Source organism: Maylandia zebra, linkage group LG9 (assembly GCF_041146795.1).
Source record: "Maylandia zebra isolate NMK-2024a linkage group LG9, Mzebra_GT3a, whole genome shotgun sequence".
NCBI lineage: Eukaryota > Metazoa > Chordata > Actinopteri > Cichliformes > Cichlidae > Maylandia > Maylandia zebra.
This window is the reverse complement of record NC_135175.1, coordinates 33,712,171-33,738,259: the sequence shown is the minus strand read 5'-3', so window position 1 is coordinate 33,738,259 and position 26,089 is coordinate 33,712,171. Positions and strand designations below refer to the sequence as shown.

At 42.8% G+C, this 26,089-nt stretch overlaps 2 protein-coding genes across 3 annotated transcripts in view; one reads left to right on the top strand and one right to left on the bottom strand.

The window, feature by feature from the left end:
• LOC143420382 (uncharacterized) overlaps positions 1-26,089 on the top strand; it is a 118,234-nt gene that overhangs the window by 51,335 nt on the left and 40,810 nt on the right. The window lies entirely within an intron of this gene.
• Positions 8,047-14,446, bottom strand: LOC112435291 (uncharacterized). Of its 2 annotated transcripts, none has more exons than XM_024803650.2 (3): positions 13,948-14,446; positions 13,541-13,726; positions 8,047-11,088 (listed from the first exon to the last, which is right to left on the bottom strand). In XM_024803650.2, the coding sequence occupies exon 3, from the start codon at positions 11,051-11,053 to the stop codon at positions 9,473-9,475; it is 1,581 nt and encodes a 526-aa protein (XP_024659418.2). In that variant the 5' UTR covers positions 11,054-11,088; positions 13,541-13,726; positions 13,948-14,446; the 3' UTR covers positions 8,047-9,472. The 2 variants fall into 2 exon arrangements, with proteins under 2 accessions (XP_024659418.2, XP_024659417.2); XM_024803649.2 differs by having other exon boundaries at positions 14,010-14,439.

The window sequence follows — 26,089 nt, the reverse complement described above, 5'->3', positions numbered from 1 at the left end:
ATTTGATTAAAACTACTCATACACGTTTTTACTGAGTAATAATTACCATTAATCTCCTATTAGATTCTAATTAACCCCAATCACAGTTTTTACAGTGCACAGATCATAAAGACAGATAATACCAAGACAGGAAAAGGGAACAAAAACACTAAACAAACAAACAAAAAAACAAACAAACAAAAAGCACAGCAACAACAGCAAAAAAAAAAAGAATAAATTGTTGACGTATGTTAACAGAGGGTCCCATGTTGTGTGAAATTTGCCGATGGATCCGTCCAGAGTACATCTGATTTTTTCCAGTTTGACATTTTGCATAACATCCGTTATCCAGCGGTGGTGTGATGGAGCAGTAGTAGACTTCCATTTAAATAAAATCAGGCGTCTCGCTAATAATGACAAAAACGCAATGACCCTCTGTAAATGGGCAGGGGGAACAGAAGTCACAATACCAGAGAAACAACCAAAAATTGTCACCAAGGGGGAGGCGAGATGTTATAGGCATAGGCCTTAGAGATGACTTCAAAAAATGATGACCAGAAAGGAGCAATTTTCGAACAGGACCAATACATATGAAGGGAAGTAGCTGGAGTCTGTTTGCATCTATCACACGATGGGTCTATGGCTATGTTCGGAAATATTTTTGCTAGTTTAACTTTTGAAAAATGTAACCTGTGTAACACTTTGAATTGTATTAGGGAGTGTCTTGAACATATAGAAGACAAATGGACCCTGGTAAGAGCCATATCTCACTCTTCGTCAGACAGCTGGGCACTGTCGTGGAAAATTTAACAATAACCTGCAACACACCCAGCAAGCTTGATTTGAAGTGGGTTTAATAAACACATTGCGATGTGGAGAGAGCATCCCAGTGAAACACCAGGACCACCTCCGGATTGTGGCCACCGTCCTTACATCTTATATACAGACACACAGACAAAGAACATTCCACAACCTCACATGTTGGCCCCTCTCACAGGGGGGCCAACATGTTCATACCCTTCACATTCCAACTTATAATTTTTATGTCAGCATTATCTGTGACAGGGTCCAATTTACTCTTTGTCAGAACCATGTAATTCAAAAATATAGATGTTTGCCCAATTTAAGCGATAAAAAGCACAGTAGGTGCACACGGTGAATACAAAGCAAATGCCACACCAAAACAACACATAACACATGAACGGGCCTTAAAAAGGCTACCCCCCCCCAAAAAAAAAAAAAAAACTTCAACAGGGTATTGAACAAACTGTAACATCCTTTCATAATTTGAAAAAGAAAAAAAGGGCAATAACATCAGTAAAGAAGAAAAGAAAAAAAAAGTTGAACATTTAAGAAGATGTTCACCATCAAATATAAAATGTTCATTGCCACTATGACCAATGATAACAGCACACATTAAGAGTAAAGAAATATTCAAAGTTTGACAGAGTAGCCATGTCTAATGATGCCACCTTCTGTGAAGTGATCTTCAATGTAATCAACCCAATCGTTACCATTACCTCGGTCACCAGTCTCTGCAGGGTGCGAGGCCGGGCGTCCGTTATCAATAGTGATATTATTATTAATGTAGGTCAGCGCCTCTACAGGGTTGGTAAACCTCAAGCGTTTCCCGTTGTGTGTGAACTGCAGAGTGGCTGGGTAGAAGAGACCGAACCTGACCTTCGCAGCGTGGAGCTTCCTTTTGGACTCGGAGAAGGCCGCACGTCGTTTGTTGACTTCTGGGCTGTAGTCAGGAAATATGTGGAATCTCGATCCGTTGAATAGGAGTGGGCCCTTCTGTCTGACAAGGCGTAGGATAAGCTCTCTGGTTTGGAAGTGGTGGAGTCTGACAATGAACGGACGTGATCTGTTGTCGCCATCTACTGGTTTAGAAGCCAAACTCCTGTGGCCTCTATCCACCGATGGCGGTCTCTCAAAGTTGTTCTCACCAAGCACATCAAAGAGTAGTTTGGTGATGAATTCCGTTGGTCGTGGGCCCTCCGCATTCTCTGGTATCCTCACAATGCGTATATTCTGCCATCTGGTGTAGTTTTCCAAGTATGCCACTGTTGAAGTGAATTGTTAAATGTTGTAATTTTTATGCTTACCATCTTTACATTGTTTTAACTCTGTGATGAAAGGAATTCATTAGTCCCCCTCCCCAGCTTCTCGAGGTTCGGGGGGGGGGGGGGGGTAATCACAAGCACATCCTTGTGAAGATCTGTTTCTTGTGATGTTGCTTCCTGCTTTTATAACCCTTTTGGTCAGCAGGAGGTCACACACACATTCTCGCATGCATACAGATGTTTACACACACATACACACGCACATTCGTACGCACATACACACATTCTTACCTGCACACACACACACACACATACATAAAGTGCATTGTCTTTGTAACCAAGTGGGGTTTATGAGGGGAGATACTATTGTTTTGTGTCAACTGTTTTCCCAAAAAAAGGCAGCAAGCAGAGGCCGGATTTGGGGTCATTTTGTGGTAGACACCGACTAGGCCTCCCTTGCATGTAAATCGATTGATCGCTGACTGTCTTGTTTTCTTCATGACAAATAAGTCTCTAAACCAGCGGGCCTTGTGAAAACACAGACCCAACAGCCACCTTCTCTCTTAAAGCCTCATTCTCTTTAACAAGCAAGGATTGGGAGGTCTTCATGCTGCTCAGTCTCTTGTCGAACTCATTCATTCCTTCTTCCATATCGGTAATTCGTTGGCCGTACCCACTCAGGATTGAATGTAGAGAAGCAATAGATGCCCGGTTCTCCTCCCGAAACGAGTTGATAGAGGCTTGTACCGCCGTAACCGCATTTGCTAGCGCATCCATGCTGTTAGCTTTAGCATCTGTTTCTGTACTGGCCGAGGAGTTTGAATCGCCCCGCGCTGTGGCTTTCCCACCCTGTCGTTTGGGCAGTTGAGGAGGCATTCATCCACTCATAGGATAATAAAGTCACCTACTAAATGTTCAAACGAAGTTCAGTCAGTTGCAAGGTGCAGAATGAATGAATTTAATATATTAAAGCGGGAGCTGTGGAAGACACGACTACTTACGACCTATGCTCAAGCGCCCCCCCCCCCCCTCCCAATGTAGTATTAATTCTGTTCGAATGTCCTGGAGGAAATTTATCTATTTCAGCATCCATAATACAGTTAAAGTCTCGACCTAGTAATAATTTGGCATTTGGAAATTTATTTAACCAGCTAGATTTTTTTTTCATCACCGTCAAAAATAAATGATCATTTTCTAGCTTTGTGTTAAAATTGGCTTTATGTTTAAAATAGTTTTGAAGACCCCTAGCATTAAAAAAAAAGAAAGTACACAAATTGACAAAGAAATTAAAAAAATATGCCCTTCGGGCCTGGGGAGGGTGCCAGAAGACGAGCGTCTGGTGGCCGGGCCTTAGTCCATGGGGCCCAGCCTGGCACAGCCCGAAAAGGGGACATGGGCCTATCCTCCCACAGGCCCACCACCCGCAGGAGGTACCATAGGGGTCAGGTGCATGGTGTGCCGGGTGGCCCTGGCGGACTGATCCCCAGCTGCTAAAACTGGCAATTGGGACATGGAATGTCACCTCTCTGGTGGGGAAAGAGCCTGAGTTAGTGCGTGAGGTTGAGAGGTACCGGCTAGATATAGTCGGGCTCACCTCTACGCATGGCTTGGGCTCTGGAACCAGTCTCCTGGAGAGGGGCTGGACTCTGTCTCAGTCTGGAGTTGCTCCTGGTGAGAGGTGGCGGGCTAGGGTGGGTATTCTAATATCCCCTCGGCTTGCTGCCGGTACGTTGGGGTTCTTCCCGGTGGATGAGAGGGTTTGTTCCCTGCGCCTTAGGGTCGGGGAACGGGTCCTGACTGTCATCTGCGCTTATGCGCCGAGTGGTAGTTCAGAGTACCCAGCCTTCTTAGAGTCCCTGGGGGGGGTGCTGGAAGGTGCCCCACCCGGAGACTCTGTTGTCCTGCTGGGAGACTTCAGTGCTCACGTGGGTAACGACAGTGAGACCTGGAGGGGCGTGATTGGGAGGAATGGCCTTCCTGACCTGAACCTGAGCGGTGTTTTGTTATTGGACTTCTGTGACAATCACAGTTTGGCCATAACGAACACCTTGTTCGAACCAAAGAGTGTCCATAAGTGCACGCGGCATCAGGACACTCTAGGCCACAGGTCGATGATCGATTTTGTAATCGTGTCACTAGACCTGCGACCATATGTTCTGGACACTCGAGTAAAGAGAGGGGTTGAGGTGTCAACTGATCACCAATTGGTGGTGAGTTAGATCAGGTGGCGGGGGAGGACGCTGGACAGACCTGGTGCACCTAAACGTGTAGTGAGGGTGTGCTGGGGAACGTCTAGCAGAGGCCCCAGTCCGCGAGATCTTCAACGCACACCTCCGGCAGAGCTTCAACAGCATTCCGAGGGAGACTGGGGACATTGAGTCCAAATGGACCATGTTCAGCATCTCCATTGCCGAAGCTGCTTCATTGAGCTGCAGTTGCAAGGTGGTTGGTGCCTGCTGGGCACCCCCCCCTACTTTATCAAAGTAGATGTCTCTCTGAAAGTGCTGTAACTAAGTTTAAGAATATAATCCACCCACTGTTATCATCTTCAATGCCCTGTACCAACACAGAGCAGAGCAGCAATCTGAACGCTACCCCAACAGAGGTCGATTATCTTATTAATAATTTCACCTCCTCACTACGTACGACTCTGGATACTGTAGCTCCTGTGAAAACTAAGGTCTCTAATCAGAAGTACCTGACTCCGTGGTATAATTCTCAAACACGTAGCCTAAAGCAGATGACTCGTAATCTGGAGAGGAAATGGCGTGTCACAAATTTAGAAGATCATAATTTTGCCTGGAGAAATAGTTTGCTGCTTTATAAGAAAGCCCTCCGCAAAGCCAGAGCATCTTACTATTCATCACTGATTGAAGAAAATAAGAACAACCCCAGGTTCCTCTTCAGCACTGTAGCCAGGCTGACAAAAGTCAGAGCTCTTTTGAGCCAACCATCCCTTTAACATTAATTATTAATGACTTCATGAACTTCTTCACAAATAGATTTTTTATCATTAGAGAAAAAATTACCAGTAATCATCCCACAGATGTAATATTATCTACAGCTACTCGTAGTACCATTGATGTTAAGTTAGACTCTTTTTCTCTAATTGATCTTTCTGAGTTAACTTCAATAATTACTTCCTCCAAACCATCAACGTGTCTTTTAGACCCCATTCCTACAAAACTGCTCAAAGAAGTCCTGCCATTAATTAATTCTTCGATCTTAAATATGATCAACCTATCTCTAATGATCGGCTATGTACCACAGGCCTTCAAGCTAGCTGTAGTTAAACCTTTACTCAAAAAGCCATCTCTAGACCCAGCAGTCTTAGCTAATTATAGGCCAATCTCCAACCTTCCTTTCATATCAAAAATCCTTGAAAGAGTAGTTGTCAAACAGCTAACAGATCATCTGCAGAGGAATGGTTTATTTGAAGAGTTTCAGTCAGGTTTCAGAGCTCAGCACAGCACAGAAACAGCTTTAGTGAAGGTTACAAATGATCTTCTTATGGCCTCTGACAGTGGACTCATCTCTGTGCTTGTCCTGCTAGACCTCAGTGCAGCATTCGATACTGTTGACCATAATATCCTATTAGAGCGATTAGAACATGCTGTAGGTATTACAGGTACTGTGCTGCAGTGGTTTGTATCATATCTATCTAATAGACTCCAATTTGTGCATGTAAATGGAGAGTCCTCTTCACACACTGAGGTTAATTATGGAGTTCCACAGGGTTCAGTGCTAGGACCAATTCTGTTTACATTATACATGCTTCCCTTAGGCAGTATCATTAGAAGACATAGCATACATTTACACTGCTATGCCGATGACACCCAGCTCTATCTGTCCATGAAGCCAGATAACACACACCAATTAGTTAAACTGCAGGAATGTCTTAAAGATATAAAGACCTGGATGGCCGCTAACTTTCTGCTTCTTAATTCAGATAAAACTGAGGTTATTGTACTCGGCCCTGAAAATCTTAGAAATATGGTATCTAACCAGATTCTTACTCTGGATGGCATTACCTTGGCCTCCAGTAACACTGTGAGGAACCTTGGAGTCATTTTTGACCAGGACATGTCCTTCAACGCACATATTAAACAAACATGTAAGACTGCGTTCTTCCATTTGCGCAACATCTCTAAAATGAGAAATATCCTGTCTCAGAGTGATGCTGAAAAACTAGTTCATGCTTTTATTACTTCCAGGCTGGACGACTGTAATTCATTATTATCAGGAAGTCCTAAAAACTCACTGAAAAGCCTTCAGCTAATCCAAAATGCTGCAGCAAGAGTCCTGACAGGGACTAGAAAGAGAGAGCAGATTTCTTCTGTATTGTCTTCCCTTCATTAGCTTCCTGTTAAATCCAGAATTGAATTCAAAATCCTGCTCCTCACTTACAAGGTCTTAAATAATCAGGCCCCATCTTATCTTAATGACCTTGTAGTACCATATCACCCTATTAGAGCACTTCGCTCTCACTCTGCAGGCCTACTTGTTGTTCCTAGAGTATTTAAAAGTAGAATGAGAGGCAGAGCCTTCAGTTTTCAGGCCCCTCTTCTGTGGAACCAGCTTCCAGTTTGGATTCAGGAGACAGACACTATCTCTACTTTTAAGATTAGGCTTCAAACTTTCCTTTTTGATAAAGCATATGGTTAGGGCTGGACCAGGTGACCCTGAATCCTCCCTTAGTTATGCTGCAATAGATGTAGGCTGCCGGGGATTCCCATGATGCATTGAGTTTTTCCTTTCCAGTCACCTTTCTCACTCACTATGTGTTAACAGACCTCTCTGCATTGAATCATATCTGTTATTAACCCCTGTCTCTCTTCCACAGCATGTCTTTATCCTGTCTTCATTCTCTCACCCCAACCGGTCGCAGCAGATGGCCCCGCCCCTCCCTGAGCCTTGTTCTGCCGGAGGTTTCTTCCTGTTAAAAGGGAGTTTTTCCTTCCCACTGTCGCCAAAGTGCTTGCTCATAGGGGGTCATATGATTGTTGGGCGATCGTGGCTCAAGAGTTGGGAGTTCGCCTTGTAATCGGAAGGTTGCCGGTTCGAGCCCCGGCTTGGACAGTCTCGGTCGTTGTGTCCTTGGGCAAGACACTTCACCCGTTGCCTACTGGTGGTGGTCAGAGGGCCCGGTGGCGCCAGTGTCCGGCAGCCTCGCCTCTGTCAGTGCGCCCCAGGGTGGCTGTGGCTACAATGTAGCTTGCCATCACCAGTGTGTGAATGTGTGTGTGAATGGGTGGATGACTGGATATGTAAAGCGCTTTGGGGTCCTTAGGGACTAGTAAAGCGCTATATAAATACAGGCCATTTACCATTCTCTGTATCTATGAAGCGCCTTGAGGCGACTTTTGTTGTGATTTGGCGCTATATAAATAAAATTGAATTGAAATTATATTGGTTTCACTGGTAAAAATAAATAATTGAAATGGGTATATATTTGTTTTTTGTTAAGTTGCCTAATAATTATGCACAGTAATAGTCACCTGCACACACAGATATCCCCCTAAAATAGCTAAAACTAAAAACTACTTCCAAAAACATTCAGCTTTGATATTAATGAGTTTTTTGGGTTCATTGAGAACATGGTTGTTGTTCAATAATAAAATTATTCCTCAAAAATACAACTTGCCTAATAATTCTGCACTCCCTGTATTAATGATTAACAGCCCATTGTTCATTAGTATGCAAACATACTCTTTATAAGATTGGAGAAACCTGCAGTCAGCTGAGACTGAAGAAGTCTCTGGGATGAGTTACGAAACGTTTGTCCCACTGAAAACGCTACGTCCAGATGAACAGAATCAACTTCTGGGATTTCCTTACCTGGATGATTGAGCATGCATCAAGATATTACCCACAATTACTTAGGTACACGGGAACAAAGGGACAGCAAGTCAGTTTCTTACAGAGGAAGAAAAAAAAATTTATACTGCAATTAATTTTAAGCAGTGTGTAATTATTCAGAAAAAACCCCCGGAAAGATACATCACATCTTTCTACATTTTATTTTTCATAGGATTCAGTTAATCTTTTACATACTGTCTAGATAAAATGACTACAATTTATGACTTACAATAAAAATATTTTTACTGCAACATAAAAAAAATGTAGGTTTGTCTCTTCATGGAGCAAAACACACTCACATCCTGTAAGAAAACACAGACCACTGAAAACTTTACACATGGGTAAGAAAATATTTAATTTTCCACATACTGCCTGTTTAAAAATGACACAAATTTATCAATTTACCTTTTTTTTTACTGTAACATTATAAATTGCAGGAGGGGTTGTGTCTTTGTGGAGCAAAACAGACTCACACAATATTGTACGGCAATAGAGCCCATTTAAAACACATTTCATGTGAGTTACAACAGAAGTGGCGCAGCACTGACACTGATAATTACCTCACAATGAACAGCCAAATAAACAGTAACAGGTCTGACAGTTTGATCCAGAAGGTGAACTGTTCTGACATTTTGCTTTTCTTGTGATCAGATGATGGGAGTAATGTTTGCTCTGCATGCTGTTTGTGGACACAGCCAGTGAAGTTTAACTTGCTAAACTTGGAACAAGTTGAATTGTGAAGCCTGATCTCAAGCTTTTTAAGTTTGACGCAGCATCCAGAAGAACTTTTGTTCAAACCCCCGTTTCTCCCACTGTGTTCAAATGAACCCTGTCAGGGTAATGTCTAGGGCTGCCACGATTAGTCGACTAGTCACGATTACGCCGACAACTAATTTAATAGTCGACGCGTCGTTTGAAGCTTTGCAAGATCCCAAAAGACGCAGGAATAAGTAGTAGGATTTAAGAGTGTAATAACGGACTGAAACAGAAGATGGCAGCACTGCATGTACAAGGATGACAGCTGCCATTAAACACCGAAGAAGAAGGAGAAGCTGTGTCCCAGAATTCATAGCACAGCTCAGTTTCCAACAATGGCGGCAGCTAGTCAGTTTTATTCTTATCATTCTTTCTGGGTCACAAAATAAACGTTTAACATATTTTCAGGCGAGAATGTAGCTGGGTAAACTTCAAATATCTGCTCAGTTTATCAAGACACCACATTTTTTCAAAAGCTCGATAGCGAACCGGTGAGAACACCGGACTCCCGGCAAATCGTTTTTCAAACCCACCGGCGTCTCTCACTACTCAGGTTAAACATGATATATAAGTCACTTAGATAACTTAAAAATGTTACTGTTCGGGGTTTTTTTGTATTTTATTTGTTCCTGAGTAAATCGGTTTGGCTGAGATTAAAGTTATAGTTTTTACACAGCTGAATAAACGTCAAGCAGACAGCTGATTATCAGAAGTGTGAGATGCTCGAGAATTTACTCCGGTGTCCTGTTATATTTTAGATAGCAAGGAGTTTATTAAACTTCACCGAAACAATCTGCACATTTCATTAAAATTTAATAAACTATCACCTTGTCAGAGGAGGACACTTTGTGGGTTTTCTGATGCCTCAATAGATTTGTTTTATGGATGAAAGACTTTCCACACTGACCACATACAAATGATTTAACTCCAGAGTGGGTGAGCTGATGTGATTTTAAGCCAGTCATGTAAGTAAAAGCCTTTCCACACTGACCACATACAAATTGTTTAGCACCAGAGTGGATGAGCTGATGTGATTTTAAGCCAGTCATGTGAGTAAAAGCCTTTCCACAGTCACCACATACAAATTGTTTAGTACCAGAGTGGGTGAGCTGATGTGATTTCAAGGCAGCAATGTGTGTAAAAGACTCTCCACACTGCTCACAGCTGAAAGGTTTATCTCCACTGTGGATGAGCTGATGTGATTTTAAGCCAGTCATGTAAGTAAAGGCCTTTCCACAGTCACCACATACAAATTGTTTAGCACCAGAGTGGATGAGCTGATGTGATTTTAAGCCATTCATGTGAGTAAAAGCCTTTCCACAGTCACCACATACAAATTGTTTAGTACCAGAGTGGGTGAGCTGATGTGATTTCAAGGCAGCAATGTGAGTAAAAGACTGTTCACACTGCTCACAGTTGAAAGGTTTATCTCCACTGTGGATGAGCTGATGTCTTTTTAAGTTACCAACGTAAGCAAAAGCCTTTCCACACTGATCACAGGTGAGAGGTTTATCTCCACTGTGGATAAGCTGATGTGTTTTTAAATTGCCCATCTGAGTAAAAGACTTTCCACACAGATCACAACTGAATGGTTTATCTCCACTGTGGATGAGCTGATGTGTTTTTAATCTACCAATCTCAGTAAAAGCCTTTCCACACTGATCACAGGTGAAAGGTTTAACTTCACTGTGGACGCCCTGATGTCTCTCTAAGTGATCTCTATAATGAAAAGACTTTCCACACTGATCACAGACAAATGATTTACCTCCAACATGGATCTTATAATGTCTCTTTAAGTGACCTTTGTGAGTAAAAGACTTCCCACACTGATCACAGCATAAAGCTTTAAATGCAGTGTGGAGGCGCTGATGTACTTTTAAGCTGCATCTCTGAGTAAAGGTGTTTCCACACTGATCACAGCTGAATGGTTTAACTTCACTGTGGACGAGCTGATGTGCTTTTAAGCGGTTACTCTGAATAAAAGACTTTCCGCACTCACCACAGCTGAATGGTTTCACACTGCTGTGGATCAGCTTATGTATCTTTAAATAATATTTCTGAATAAAAGACTTTCCACACTGATCACAGCTGAATGGTTTCACATCGGTGTGGATCAGCTGATGTCTTTTTAAGTTGTTACTGTGAGTAAAAGACATCCCACACAGATCACAGTTGAAAGCTTTAAATTTCGTGTGGACGAGCTGATGTGATTTTAAGTTGCATCTCTGAGTAAAGGTCTTTCCACACTGGTCACAGCTCAAGCTTCTCTCCTCCCTGTTGGCGCGCTTGCGTCTTCTGGGCTGCTTCATAGCAGGAAAAGTCTTTTCCACAGGGATCGCCGCTGGCTCATCTTTACTTGCTGGTGCTGGATGTTTTTGGTTGATGTCATCCATGTGCTGAGGTTTGGGCCTGCTTTCACTTCTTTCTCCTGTAATGACAAAGAACCCAAACAGTGACATCAGGTCTATATCTTCAGCTCATCCATAAGTGCCCCCTCTTACCTCACAAAGATAAACAGTTTCACCATCTGCCAAACGTCTCAGGTGCCTGGGGACGCTATGCTGTGGTAAACATTTGAAGTGAGTGTAGAATGTTTAGCTGATTTAGAGTTTAGAAATGTGTTATCATAGAATGTAGAACTATTGTAGAGACACTGCCCTTAAAGTAATAAAGGCCTCACTGTGTTGTGAACTTAGGAGTAGATTGTAGAAGGCTTCTCCCCCACTGAGTGGAAATTCCCCAGAGGATGTTTTAGGGTGGGGGTTTCAACATTGTAACTGGATAACTGTGGTCTGGAAGTGAGAGGGGTTTTATGACCTCTAGGGAGTTACCTACACCCACAGTGTTTTAACTGTCACGCACACACATCCACACGCACACTCACTTGAAGGAAATTTCCGTCCCCGGTTTCCTCCAAGGCGTGAGCGATAAGCAGAGTTTTGTCCTTTCCTTATAAGACTCCTAATTATTCAAAGTAACACTCTGGTATGCCGTTCAGCTGGGTTAGTTACGATATCGGGAGCAGTTAGGAGAACAAAGTGATACAGAGACTGTTCAGATTGCTTTCCCAGAATCAACTCAAAGGTTTATTTGGTACACAGCAGTTTATATAGAGAAAAAAAGGTTCGTGTGTCAGCTTTCCCAGTTCAAACCGGTACAGACTAAATAAGGAAACGTCTTCCTGCCTTCTGAGCAAAGTATCCCTTGTGTAGTTTATCAGTTCAGCTACAATTTATGATCATCCCAGCAAAATACACTCCTAGACATAGAATACAGAGTTCTTTCATTAGTGAATTCTGAAACAAACCACCTGGCCTTTAACGAGCCTTTTCCAGGAGATAAAGAAAAAGGGAGGATGGGAGTAAGGAAGTGGTCTCGTCTCTGTGGTGTTTTCGACCTTGGGGTACCAGCCTGTGAGTCTTACACATTAATTCTTGGGTCACAGAGAAAGAGAAAAACAACTAGTAAATGGGCCTTATTGAGTAGCAGTTTCTCTGCACAACATCACCACAAAACATTATCCTGTAAATGCTACCATGGTATCAAAATATCACAACATCACTCATGTGCACACAGTCACACACGAGCACTCATATAGGCACGCGGGAACGCGCACATGTAGGCATTCATGTGCTCGTGCACATAGACACAGACACAGAGTTTGCAGCACACCGTAGGGGGTTTTATGACAGCCTCTATAAAGCTGGCTGTAACTAACAAAGGGGTGAAGATTTTTGCAGAGGGACATCGGCCTCGTCTTCCCTTCTAGAAGTGCATGCTTAAATGAAGATGAATAAAGATTTTGTGAAAATGACTACTGAGTCCGGAGCCATCTCTGGATGCTCGAGGAATAAAAAGAACCGGGGTAAAACTCATTTCACAACATGAGCTCATTTTGGGGATAAAAGTAGTAAAAGTTCAACTTGTGAATAAAATTTTGGCTTGTGTGAGTTTTTTAGTTTTTACTTTGTTCAAATTTGAAGAACATCACACTTACAATGTGCAGTTCAGGTTGTATGTGTGAGAGCTGTACAACCAAATCCACACTGGCTCAGATTTGCCTCTGATTAACCACGAGGGTGTCACAGTTATCAAAGTCTGCAGACACTGTCAGCTGCAATCAACACCTTTTATTCTAATGCACAGGTGAGTTATAATGCATCTCCACTAGAAGATGGTCCCCTGTTATCTACTTTTTCACAGGCAAGCGTGGGTGAGAGTCTACAGCTTTCCACCCCCCAAGGACACGTAGTCTAATGCCTTTATTTTTCATGGCCATGTCCACTTAATACTACACTATACGGTTATATGGCATTTTAGTTAATATACAGCATAGAATTGAGGCACTTCAAATATTTTCATCTCAACACCTCCTCCCTGGAGATAAGGAGTCTCACTATCTGCCTAATGTCTCATGGTGCCTGGGAGTGTCAGTCCAACTCACTCACAATACCCATCTGTGTGTGGAATAACCTGTGAAATACTTATTTGATGTTTTCCTATATGTAGAACAAAGTCGCACAAAATGTACTATAGATATTACTAAAGTGATATTGTCAAAACATATGATCAACACATAAAATAAAGACATGTCCATCACAAGAGTTAGCAGCTTACACAAGAAAAGACGTCAGAAAGAATATGAAAGAGAAGTGGAAAAGGAAAACAGAGGATTATTAACGAGGTCATGATCACTCCACAGACATCACCTTCATATGAAGGGAAACAGAGAGTGTAACTCAAATGATAAAACAATGTACTGAGGCAGACAAACAGAGAGGCTAAACAGAAGGCAGAAATCAAACCAAAATGAGCTAAGAGAGAGAGACCCTGTAGAAAATGATGAAGTTAAGCAACCAGTGTAGTTATAACTGACTTACTCTGGATCTCCTCTCAGACTCAGGAGGGGGCGAGCGGGCCGGCTTTGTAGTTGGAGTCGGACCAGCAGAGACAATGGGCTCACTGACCTCCACTCCCCAAGTCAGTCACCACGAGGACAAGTTCTTTGTTTAGAGATGATTTAATCCAAGCTCACCAACAACATCACTCAGCTGTCCTCGTCAGAACTAATAAAATAAAAGCAGTTACATTTAGAAACGTGAGTTTAACATAAAAATATTGCTCTTTTAGCCTCACTCACATGTTCTGTAAAGATTAAATGACTTAAATCATCACGTGGTTTACAAAAACACATTGTTAATCTCAGCAAATAAGTGCGCATCCAGAAATAACTGTTTTATCTCGTTTGACATGGAAACTTAAAATTACAAAGACACACTGAACGCACCTTCCTACCAGCTGTAACCTAACAGGAGAACGTACGTTCGTCTTCGCAGCTGCGATACATACCTGACAAATTGCCGTTCATCAATTAGATTTAACACGACGCTTCTCCACAATACTTTGATGCGGGTTCTTCAAAAAGTGCCCATTTTTAAAACGGCGGAAAGACACAGCAAAGAGCACAGTACGCACACTCCTCCTTCCTCTTCGTCTGCTGCCCTGCTTCTTCTTCTTCTTCTTCAGTTTTATTGGCGGTTTGCAAACAATAAAATGGTGCGTTACCGCCACCAACTGGTATGGAGTGTCGACCCTCAAGCCCTACCCAAATGTTTACTCTTTTAAGCTACTGATGTGAGCAAAAGACTGTCCACACTGATCACAGCTGAATGGTTTCACACTGGTGTGGATCAGCTGATGTGATTTCAAGCTACCAATCTGTGGCTGCGCTGATGTCTTTTTAACCTATCAATCCGAGTAAAAGACTTTCCACACTGATCACAGTTGAAAGCTTTAAATCCAGTGTGATGTCTCTTTAAATGACCTTTCAGAGTAAAGGTCTTCCCACACTGATCACAGCTCAAGCTTCTCTCCTCCCCGTTGGCGCGCTTGCGTCTTCTGATCTGCTTCATAGCAGGAAAAGTCTTTTCCACAGGGATCGCCGCTGGCTCATCTTTACTTGCTGGTGCTGGATGTTTTTGGTTGATGTCATCCATGTGCTGAGGTTTCGGCCTGCTTTCACTTCTTTCTCCTGTAATGACAAAGAACCCAAACAGTGACATCAGGTCTATACCTTCAGCTCATCCACAAGTGCCCCTCTTACCTCACAAAGCTGGTCCATGAAAATATTGTCAGGCATAAACCGGTCCGTGGTGCAAAAAAGGTTGGGGACCGCTGGTCTACAGCTTTCTACCCCCCAAGGACACGTAGTCTAATGTCTTTATTTTTCAGGGCCATGTCCACTTAATACTACACTATTCGGTTATATGGCATTTTAGTTCATATACAGCATAGAATTGAGGCACTTCAAATATTTTCATCTCAACACCTCCTCCCTGGAGATAAGGAGGAGTCTCACTATCTGCCTAATGTCTCATGGTGCCTGGGAGTGTCAGTCCAACTCACTCACAATACCCATCTGTGTGTGGAATAACCTGTGAAATACATATTTGATGTTTTCCTATGTGTAAAACAAAGCCACACAAAATGTACTATAGATATTACTAAAGTCATATTGTCAAAACATATGATCAACACATAAAATAAAGAAATGTCCATCACAAGAGTTAGCAGCTTACACAAGAAAAGACGTCAGAAAGAATATGAAAGAAGAGAAGTGGAAAAAGAAAACGGAGCATTTTTAATGAGGTCATGCTGAGCCTCTTGTCCCGATTGTTTTATGTTGGGCTGAGAACAAACAACCAATACTCAGATCAGGTCCAGTACACAACAATTATGTATTAAGCACATATGTGGGAGACGTGCACGATACCACCCTCAGTGTAATCCGGGAGATCTTAAAGAGGAAGCACAAGCACTTCTTTATTTAAAGGGTTGTACACGCCCCCTTGAACTTTCCCACATTTTGTCACATTACAGCCACAAACATGAATCCATTTTATTTTTATTCCACGTGAAAGACGAACATAAGGTGGTGTACACGTAAGAAGTGTAATGAAAATCAAACATGATTCCACACATTTTTTTACAAATAAATAACTGAAAAGTGGGGAGTGCGTAATTATTCAGCCCCCTGAGTCAATACGTTGTAATGATAATAATGGATTACATTTATATAGCGCTTTTCAAGGCACCCGAAGCGCTTTACAATTCCACTATTCATTCACTTTCACATTCACACACTGGTGGAGGCAAGCAGGTTGCAGCCACAGCTGCCCTGGGGCAGACTGACAGAAGCGAGGCTGCTATACCGCGCCATCGGCCCCTCTGGCCGGTAGGGTAAAGTGTCTTGCCCAAGGACACGACGACCAGGACAGAGAGATCGAACCGGTGACCTTCTGGTTACAGATGCGCTTCCCAACCGCTGAGCCATGGTCACCCCACCTTTGTAGAACCACCTTTTTCTGCAATTACAGCTGCCAGTCTTTTAGGGTATGTCTCTACCAGCTTTGCACATCTAGAGACTGAAATTTTTCCCCATTCTTCTTTGCAAAACAGCTCCAGCTCAGTCAGATTACATAGACAGGGTTTGTGAACAGCAGTTTTCAGATCTTGCCACAGATTCTCGATTCGATTTAGACACCAGACAGGTCAGAGATAAAATTATTGAAAATTTAAAGCAGGCTTAGGCTACAAAAAGATTTCCCAGGCCTTCAACATCCCACGGAGCACTGTTGAAGCGAACAGTGGGGCTGAATAAATACGGACGTCCCACTTTTCAGTTATTTATTTACAAGCAAAACACTGAGTATAAGCCATCTAATTTATCTTGTAATTTAGCAAGGTTCAATTTATCCTCTTCAATTAGTGTCAATTTGAGAGATTGATTTTTCTTCCTCTAATCTTTTCGATTTCACATTAAGGCTGCCAACCTTCCTTAAATATTTGTCAATTTCAAATTTTAATAATTCCCAGTTATTTGCAAACTTTAATTTTTCTCGAGCTATAGATCAATAGTTTGAGATCAGTTCTTTAAGATCCTTTTTCACATCATCTTTCTCTAAAAAAGAGCTGTTGAGTTTCCAATATGTAGATTTAACAACAGAAGATTTAGGGGAAGTTAAATTTATTTTAATACGGCTTTATGATCTGTTGCTGGCGAAGGCCACCTACATCTATGCTATCGCTATCAAAACTTTCCAAAACTAACCAAAAGGTTGCACTAAGTAAACGTTTTGGAATGAGGATATTTGAATCTCCAAATGTCTATGAGTTTAAGGCGTACTATAACAGCTTTCAATGTAGTAGTAATTCTTTTTTTTTAACACTTGTAGTTTTCCAATTATCATACATAGCATTCCTATTATTTTACAGAAAACCACAAAACAACAATCCCACAGATCATAAAGACAGATAATACCAAGACGGGAAAAGGGAAACAAAAAACAAAACAAACAAACAAACAAACAAACAAACAAAAAAACAAACAAAAAGCACAGCAACAACAGCAAAAAAAAGAAAAAGAAAGGGGGGAGGGGGGTTCACCTCTCTATTGTTTTTACAGGACTGTTCTAGGGCAAACAAAAACACTGAAGATTCCAGTTCCAGACCGGATAAATTGTTGACGTATGTTAACAGAGGGTTCCACGTTGTGTGGAATTTGCCGATGGATCCGTTCAGAGTACATCTGATTTTTTCCAGTTTGACATTTTGCATAACATCCGTTATCCAGCGGTGGTGTGATGGAGCAGTAGTAGACTTCCATTTAAATAAAATCAGGCGTCTCGCTAATAATGACAAAAAGGCAATAACCCTCTGTAAATGGGCAGGGGGAACAGAAGTCACAATACCAGAGAAACAACCAAAAACTGTCACCAAGGGGGAGGCGAGATGTTATAGGCATAGGCTTTAGAGATGACTTCAAAAAATGATGACCAGAAAGGAGCAATTTTCGGACAGGACCAAAACATATGAAGGGAAGTAGCTGGAGTCTGTTTGCATCTATCACACAATGGGTCTATGGCTATGTTCGGAAATATTTTTGCTAGTTTAACTTTTGAAAAATGTAACCTGTGTAACACTTTGAATTGTATTAGGGAGTGTCTTGAACATATAGAAGACGAATGGACCCTGGTAAGAGCCATATCTCACTCTTTGTCAGACAGCTGGGCACTGTCGTGGAAAATTTAACAATAACCTGCAACACACCCAGCGAGCTTGATTTGAAGTGGGTTTAATAAACACATTGCGATGTGGAGAGAGCATCCCAGTGAAACACCGGGACCATCTCCGGATTGTGGCCACCGCCCACACAGACAATGAACATTCCACAACCTCACATGTTGGCCCCTCTCACAGGGGGCTATAACTCCTCCCTCACAGAGAGAATTATGACCTTGTTTTCTGCTTAGCCTTCACCTAAGAATTTACATCCCTGATAAGCAGAAGGAGCCTCACTATCTGTTTAATGTCTCCCATTACATTGGCCTCACTGTGTTAACTTTCCACATGCATGTAAACTAGTGACAGGAGTGCTCTTACTATGGTAAAGTGAGAAAGTGATATTACTATAACTAATGTGATATGATTAAATGTGTGATTAATACATGAGAAAAGAAATCTGCCACCACAGCACCCAAATCATTCTCCCACTGTTCTCGAATGTATGAAATAGACAGGTTATATGTCTTAGTTACATCAAGCGGCTCTCTCATAAGAACCCGTTGTTAAGATAAGGAAGTTTTTAGGTGTGTGATATATTTCCCACTTTATCATTAAATCTCCCAATTTATTAACTGTTTCTGTAAAAGACCCTCTTCCCCAGTGTTATTAGGGATTGAGGCACACATGCCTCACCAAACATCACACACTCCTTTGTGCCATTTGCTTTGCCCTGTCCAGATGTTTGCCATCAGGGACAGTGAATGTCCGAACCTGTAGGCAAATGAATAGCACAAACATATACTAACACTGTTAGGTGTGGCTGTGTGCAGACAGGAATAGGACCCAAGGTGCAGACTCCGGAGACAGAACTTAAACCAAAACAGCTTTAATGCTGAACTCAAACATAACATAACTGGGGGAAAAGGTCAAAAATAAACTAACACCGGCGGATTGACAAAACACACAGCAAAATAAACGGTAGATCGCGACACGGACACAGAGAAACACTGGGCTTAAATACACAGAGGGAGCAATCAGGGAATGGGTAACGGGAGGGAAACACAGCTGGGGCAAATCAGGCCTAACGAGACAAGAGGAAGCAAAACCAGACACATTAACATCAGACATGGACTTTCAAAGTAAAACAGGAAACACATAACACAGACTGAACAAAGACACAGACTCATATGCAGGCACTACAAAGGGAACAGAGACGTGGGAACAGGGCAGACACAAACACTGACTGAACACGGGGATATAGGAACTTAAGATACACATAGACGAACTAGACAAGGGGATGCAGGTGATAGGGGAGACAGAGCAACTAAAGAAGACAGAGACATAAGCCATAAGACGGAACTCAAAGAAACCAAAAATAATATCAAAAACTCAAAAACCCTGGGTCGACGACCCAGGGATCCTAACAGTACCCCCCCCCCCCCCCTTAAGGGCTGGCTTCCAGACAGCCCAAACCACAACATCAAAAGCAAAAAAACTAAAACAACCCAACCAGGGTGGGCGGCGGGGGAAACAGGATGGAGGGTTCGAAACAAATGAAACACATTGAGCCAGAAACAAAAAAAAGTGCAAACACTGGAGCCCGGAAAGCAACAGAACAAAAACAGGCTCATGACAGGCGCAGGCAGCCAGGAAAAACAGTTCACAAAAAGTTCAGGGGGCCGGCCCGGAGGCTGACGGCCCAAGAGCCCAGAAAACAGTTCAGGAGGCCGGCTGGGCGGGAGGCACCGACAGCGACCGAGCAGATCAGGAGGCCGGCCGGGCGGGAGGCACCGACGGCGACCGAGCAGATCAGGAGGCCGGCCGGGCGGGAGGCACCGACGGCGACGTAGTTCAGGGGGCCGTCCATGACAGCAATGACGTCCAGTCATCGGCCGGAGAGGACGAGCAGGACGAGCAGGACGAGCAGGACGTGCAGGACGTGCAGGAACAGACAGCATGGAGACCTCAGGAGCAGACGAAGCTGAACACTCGGAGACTGGACCAGGCGGAGCTGCAGAGGCCGGACCAGGCGGAGCTGCAGAGGCCGGACCAGGCGGAGGAGCCGGTGGTGGCTGAACGGCCCCCTCGGACCCTCCAGCGGAGACAGGAGGCTGAAGCGGTTCCTCGGACCCTCCAGCGGAAACAGGTGGCCGAACGGGCCCCCCCTCGGAGCCTCCAGCGGAGACAGACGGCCGAACGGGCCCCCCCTCGGAGCCTCCAGCGGAGACAGACGGCCGAACGGGCCCCCCCTCGGAGCCTCCAGCGGAGACAGACGGCCGAACGGGCCCCCCCTCGGACCCTCCAGCGGAGACAGACGGCCGAACGGGCCCCTCGGACCCTCCAGCGGAGACAGACGGCTGTGCAGCTAAGTGACCCCGTGGCTGAGCAGCTGATGCAAAAAACATAGCCCCAGAATAAATAGTCCCATGGCCCGAAGAAAAAGGAATATGTGTCCTTTTTGCTCACCACAGCCGGTTGTTTTGACATCCCGGGGTCCAGCTGTGGGGTGACACGCCGGTGGTGCGGCCGCCGCTTCCTCCTCGGTGATGGCTCCAATGGGCCGGGCAACTCCAAGTCCGGTGGGCTGGGCAGCACATCTTTCTCCGAGTTGGGTAGGTGAGCGGTAGCAACAGGGGGATGCAGATCAAGCTCATTAAGGAAAAACTCCTGTATGAGTGGGTGAAGTGAGTCCAAAAGCCAGGGGAGACCAGAAACCAGTCGCTGTAGCCGGTTCGCTACAGCACGCTGAAATTCCTCCCCAGAATGATTCAGCCACAGGTCACATAATTTATCCACTGAATAAATTATATCCTCCCTGAGCTCTTCAGACGGGGCGAGTGCTGCTGGGTCCATGTTCTGGTCGCGATCTTCTGTTAGGTGTGGCTGTGTGCAGACAGGAATAGGACCCAAGGTGCAGACTCCGGAGACAGAACTTAAACCAAAACAGCTTTAATGCTGAACTCAAACATAACATAACTGGGGAAAAAGGTCAAAAATAAACTAACACCGGCGGATTGACAAAACACACAGCAAAATAAACGGTAGATCACAACACAGACACAGAGAAACACTGGGCTTAAATACACAGAGGGAGCAATCAGGGAATGGGTAACAGGAGGGAAACACAGCTGGGGCAAATCAGGCCTAACGAGACAAGAGGAAGCAAAACCAGACACAGTAACATCAGACATGGACTTTCAAAGTAAAACAGGAAACACATAACACAGACTGAACAAAGACACAGACTCATATGCAGGCACTACAAAGGGAACAGAGACGTGGGAACAGGGCAGACACAAACACTGACTGAACACGGGGATATAGGAACTTAAGATACACATAGACGCGAACTAGACAAGGGGATGCAGGTGATAGGGGAGACAGAGCAACTAAAGACGACAGAGACATAAGCCATAAGACGGAACTCAAAGAAACCAAAAACTAGAAATTATAAAATAATATCAAAAACTCAAAAACCCTGGGTCGACGACCCAGGCATCCTAACAAACACTGATGTTAGTGCTTCTCGAGTTTTAAAGTAAAACCCAAAAGTAGCCATGAGTTTCCACACAGCCAACACTTCTGAGCTACATTTTGCAACAGAATTATAGATCTTTCCTCTCTGTCTATGCAGCGTACTGTACTCTTTACTATTGTAGGGCCATCAGCCCGTTTAAAAGGTGTGAACCCTCTCCAAGGCATTTACAATTATCTTTACTGTGCCCACATCAGTGATTGGGGAAACCAAAACAACCACAACTCTGGAAGAACGACTTCCTTCTTTAGGTGCTTCCAGCATTTTTGAGGCCGATCAAAACCCCTCAATGAAATGGGATAAACCAAAAATCCAATCTTTACGGTGTCAAATGTGTCAAAATTGAGTACACATGTCAAAAGAACTCACGACTGTTACTATTGTTAAAATCTCCCAATTCTTTCGATCTTTGGGCTGAAGGACGGACAATACTCGGTGTACAAATGCTCAATCAACAATCTTTTATTACATACAATTGAACACTTTACGAGCATAAACCATCCAGATGGGGAGACATGCATGAAGAGGGTCACAGCAAATCTCAAACTGGTGGAGGGTTACTCAAACTCTTATAGCCTCTAGTGGCCCGCACCTAGTCGTAAAAACCTAAACATTCACATTCTTTCTAACTCCTAGCGAGCCTGACTTATGGCCTTGGCTCCCTATTTTGTCTGCCTTCAACAACGGTGGGGGTGTAGTCTCCCGTGGAATGTGCTCTCTGTCTCCTCCACTATGAGAAAAAGCAAGGACCTGACTCTCTGAAAACCGTGTTTCTTATAACTCAGCAGTATAATGCATCATAAACAATATCATTCATTCACACTGAATCAGCAGTCTAACGTAATACAAATCAGTTTAATAACTGTAATAGTTATCACCTTCTTCTAATTCAGGAGAATACTACAAACTAAAACTACATAATGATTTCACAATCTTTAATTAGGGGTATAACATGTCATAAGATCATATTATAATCCCACACTATGTTTACTCAGACAATGAGGGCCTAATGCACTTACGCATCAGGAACTGACATGCTAGATAATCAGTCTACCTACCCTACAAAATGCACACAAGTTGCTGTAAAACTTGCATGCTATAATTACTCCAATCACTTTTACTCATGCTCAGGACTCTAACAGAGTTTGTGATGTTCGGAGAATCATGTAAATGCATATCATTTATAAAATGATTATTAACGTCACAACAACAACCTCCGTAACTTGAAAACACACTAAGCTTTCCAGGGAAACTGATTGGCTGTTTTAAGCAGATGTGATCTGCATTCATTCGCTGATCCCTCTTGGGTGCCACAGAGTCTCACTCTGCAGTCGCTGAGTTGGAGCTCAGCACGCTCTTGTTGGAGGAGGGGGCTCTTTTCAGCCCTCACCCTCTCGTTCCAACGCAGCTTTATGGTTATTGCTGTGGTTCTGGAATCTTCTCATGATGACTAGTAGGGCCCCAAACCCCATGACCTTTGACCTTAACCACTGCCTGGGCTGTCAGCTCTGTTATGAATGGTCCCTGTTCTTGCTGGGTCTCTGAAGACTTCTGATCAGCACGCAGACTCAGTCAGGAGATTCCACCCTTGGGATGATTTCTTCCAGCAATACTCTGGCTGCTGCACCTGTATCTCTTCACTAGGAGGAAAAACTTCTAACCATTTAGAAAACATGTCAACCATCATCATAATAATAATAATAATGAATTGCATTTATATAGCACTTTTCGAGACCCTCAAAGCGCTTTACAATGCCACTATTCATTCACTCTCACATTCACACACTGGTGGAGGCAGCTACAGTCATGGGCAGACTGACAGAAGCCAGGCTTCAAACCACATTTTCCTTTCAGTTCAGTGAAGTTTACTTATAGATCATCAAAACCTTATCTGAACATGGACTTAACCCCCCTGTAGAGGTTTAATACCTGTACATGAACGGTTAATCCCACAAATCACAGTAAAAAGCCATGGACAAAAACACCATGAAAAAACTCATGGAAAACATAGAAAACATTGTTTAAACCTAGAATCCCTCCGTTTGACACGTGGTCTCTCCCATGAGTCAACTCATCAGAACTAGGAGAATAACAAAAAGGAAAAGGTTAGTTACACAAATTCTCAGACAACATCAGGGCTCCTCCTCCGGAGTAATTTTGCTTCAGCCCTGTTAAAGACTAAAATCAGCATTAATGTCATGTCAAGTGGGTCTAACTCTTGGCTCTGCCTGGAGCCTGCATCCACACCACAATTACCTAGAAACCAAAATTGGTGAGTAAATACAAACTTCACACTTACGAACAACTGTAGGTTATGAGAGTAATAAGGCATCCAACACAGACAAAAGTGTGTCATATGCAGTTTATTTCCCCAAATCATTAAAACACTACTGTTACCATAATTTGCTCAAACCATGGATTATCCCATGTGTTTAATTAAGTTACTGGTTACAGTAGTTTTATCTTAAGTAATGTCACTCACTTGTTTTCACACTTTGAGCTCAACACCTTAAAATGAATAACGATATGATAATGAGTAATCACTGCACAATCTGCTTCATTTCACTCATGTCTGCCTGCGTGACGCCAGAACCCTTAGAGAGGGAAAAAAAAACATTAGCCAGTGGTGTTTCCTCGCAGGTCGGGCCTGGATCAACAGATTCCAGAGGTGTTGCTGTAAATCATGTGGTCAACCCTCCTTGTCTGTGAAAGGAGTGATACCGATTTTAACACAGTATGTGTTTCACATTGAATACACATTTTTCTCCTGTAGCATTTAACATTTTCCAACAATACAGTGTGTTACTGTAACCAACAAGCAGCCAGGAAAACACAGTTTTCTCCACACAAAATCAGTAACACAGAAAAGTAGCAGCTTAAGGGTTAAGTCTGTAAGGCCCACACACACTCATGTGAACCTACAGTCTCCCCTCCTCTGGTCTCTGTCATCCTCCTGCTCCTGCAAAAACAAGCAAACAAAAGCACATACATCCACCCTTTTTCACTGTTTGGGTGGGTTAGGCATTAGCAGTGACTAATGCTAAAATAGTTAACGTCTTCACAATTTCAAGTCAGTCACACTTAGTCCACATCATCAGTCCAGCCACAGTCCAATCACATGCATTCATCCAGTCACATGCAATCGTACCAATCATTGCTGATAGTAGAAAACCGCGCATGAATTTAAATATCCACTGACAGCAATATTTCATCATTCCAAAAATAAAAATTATTCTTATTGCTTTTGAAATGGATTGAATCGCTACAATTCTTTTAAAACAGAGGACTTACTATCTAATATGGTCAGCGTCCTATGTAGGTGAATTTTCTCAGAAGCCCATTGTAATCTAGAGAAGCTCACCTTATATTTGCTCTCAATTAAAGTATTTTATAACACTTTTACTCCTGATCTTGCAGGCCTGCTTTTACATCATCAACACACAAAATATCACCCCCAGAGGGATGATACCTGGCAGGTTTTTTCCCCCTAAGTGCACCGTTACAAACAAAACATATTAGGCCTTGTTCAGGACATGTCTAAATATATATAAAAAATAAACCTGTGTTTCTCTTACAAAAAGAAAACAACCCTAACCTATCTGGCAAAATCAGCCTGGTACTAAAACAAACAAACAAACAAAAAAAACAAATCTACCAGAAATCACAGGAAAAGTTTTGCTTTCTGGTGACACAACATGCTGTAGGGATTAAAATCTGCCATGCAGTGTTGCAGTCACTGCTTCTGTTCATGTTCCCCACATCATATTTACGCCTTTAGACGAAGAAGAACACCCACTAGAATACCCAAACTGAGTTTCTAGGAACCTGCACCCAATAATTGCAGCAGTAAGGAAGCGAGGCTTTCCCTGTTGGTCCGCTTGAAAATCCTCCCAAATCAAAACAGCTCACCGTTGCAGATCCTTTTCAGTGCCTCTCTTGGTTCTTTTAAAAATTCCTGCATGTGTGAGTCGCTGAAGCACAGTTCGCAGTTCCCCCATGTACTTGAGGAACACGAGACTTTTTCAGATAAATAAAGGCAAATATTGCAAACTACACAAAAGGCAGCCGCTAAAGCGTTTAAGTTTCAAAATAGGACAAACAAAACAGACTAAATTGTCAATTCCACTTAGAAACAAAATATTAATTCTATAAATAAATCTTAGTTGGTTTTACAGAAGAACAGACAAAATTGACTAACTTTTGTCAATATCAAATAAACTGAGAACTAAAAGGAAATTCTCAATCTCTCCTTGTTGTGTAGATTAGCTTTTCAAACAGTTTTAACAGTTACTTTAGTCTGACAAAAGCCAAATGACGAATTAGCGCTTCTCTGTGCAACTTAATTTGGATTGGCTGTTCTTTTTTTTTAAGAGTCCAAGAGAGATGAGGCCTATCGCAATAGTTTCATTTTTCTATTGAGAAAAAGTTATTTCGCAATACATTTCGTTATTGTTCTATCGCCCAGCTCTAATGCTTATCCTACAAAATCAATCTCTCACTCTCCCTCTCTGTCTTTCACTCACTCACACAGACACACACCACCACTGTCAACTTTGCTAAATTACTAATGAAAAACACTGACCAGGCAGCTGTGATTGAGCAGCAATGTCCATCCAACTCTTTTCATGGTTGTTGTAGTCGTGATAACTTTGTGAGGCCACATTGAAAAGCCTCGGATATGGAAGCGTAGAGCTGCCACCCAGGCAAAAGAAAAGTGAAAAGTATATTGTTCTAACAATATACCTTTCACGTTTTTTAACAATATAATATCACATTATTACAATATACAGAATTATCACATTCGTACAATATAAATATTATATAGACTACA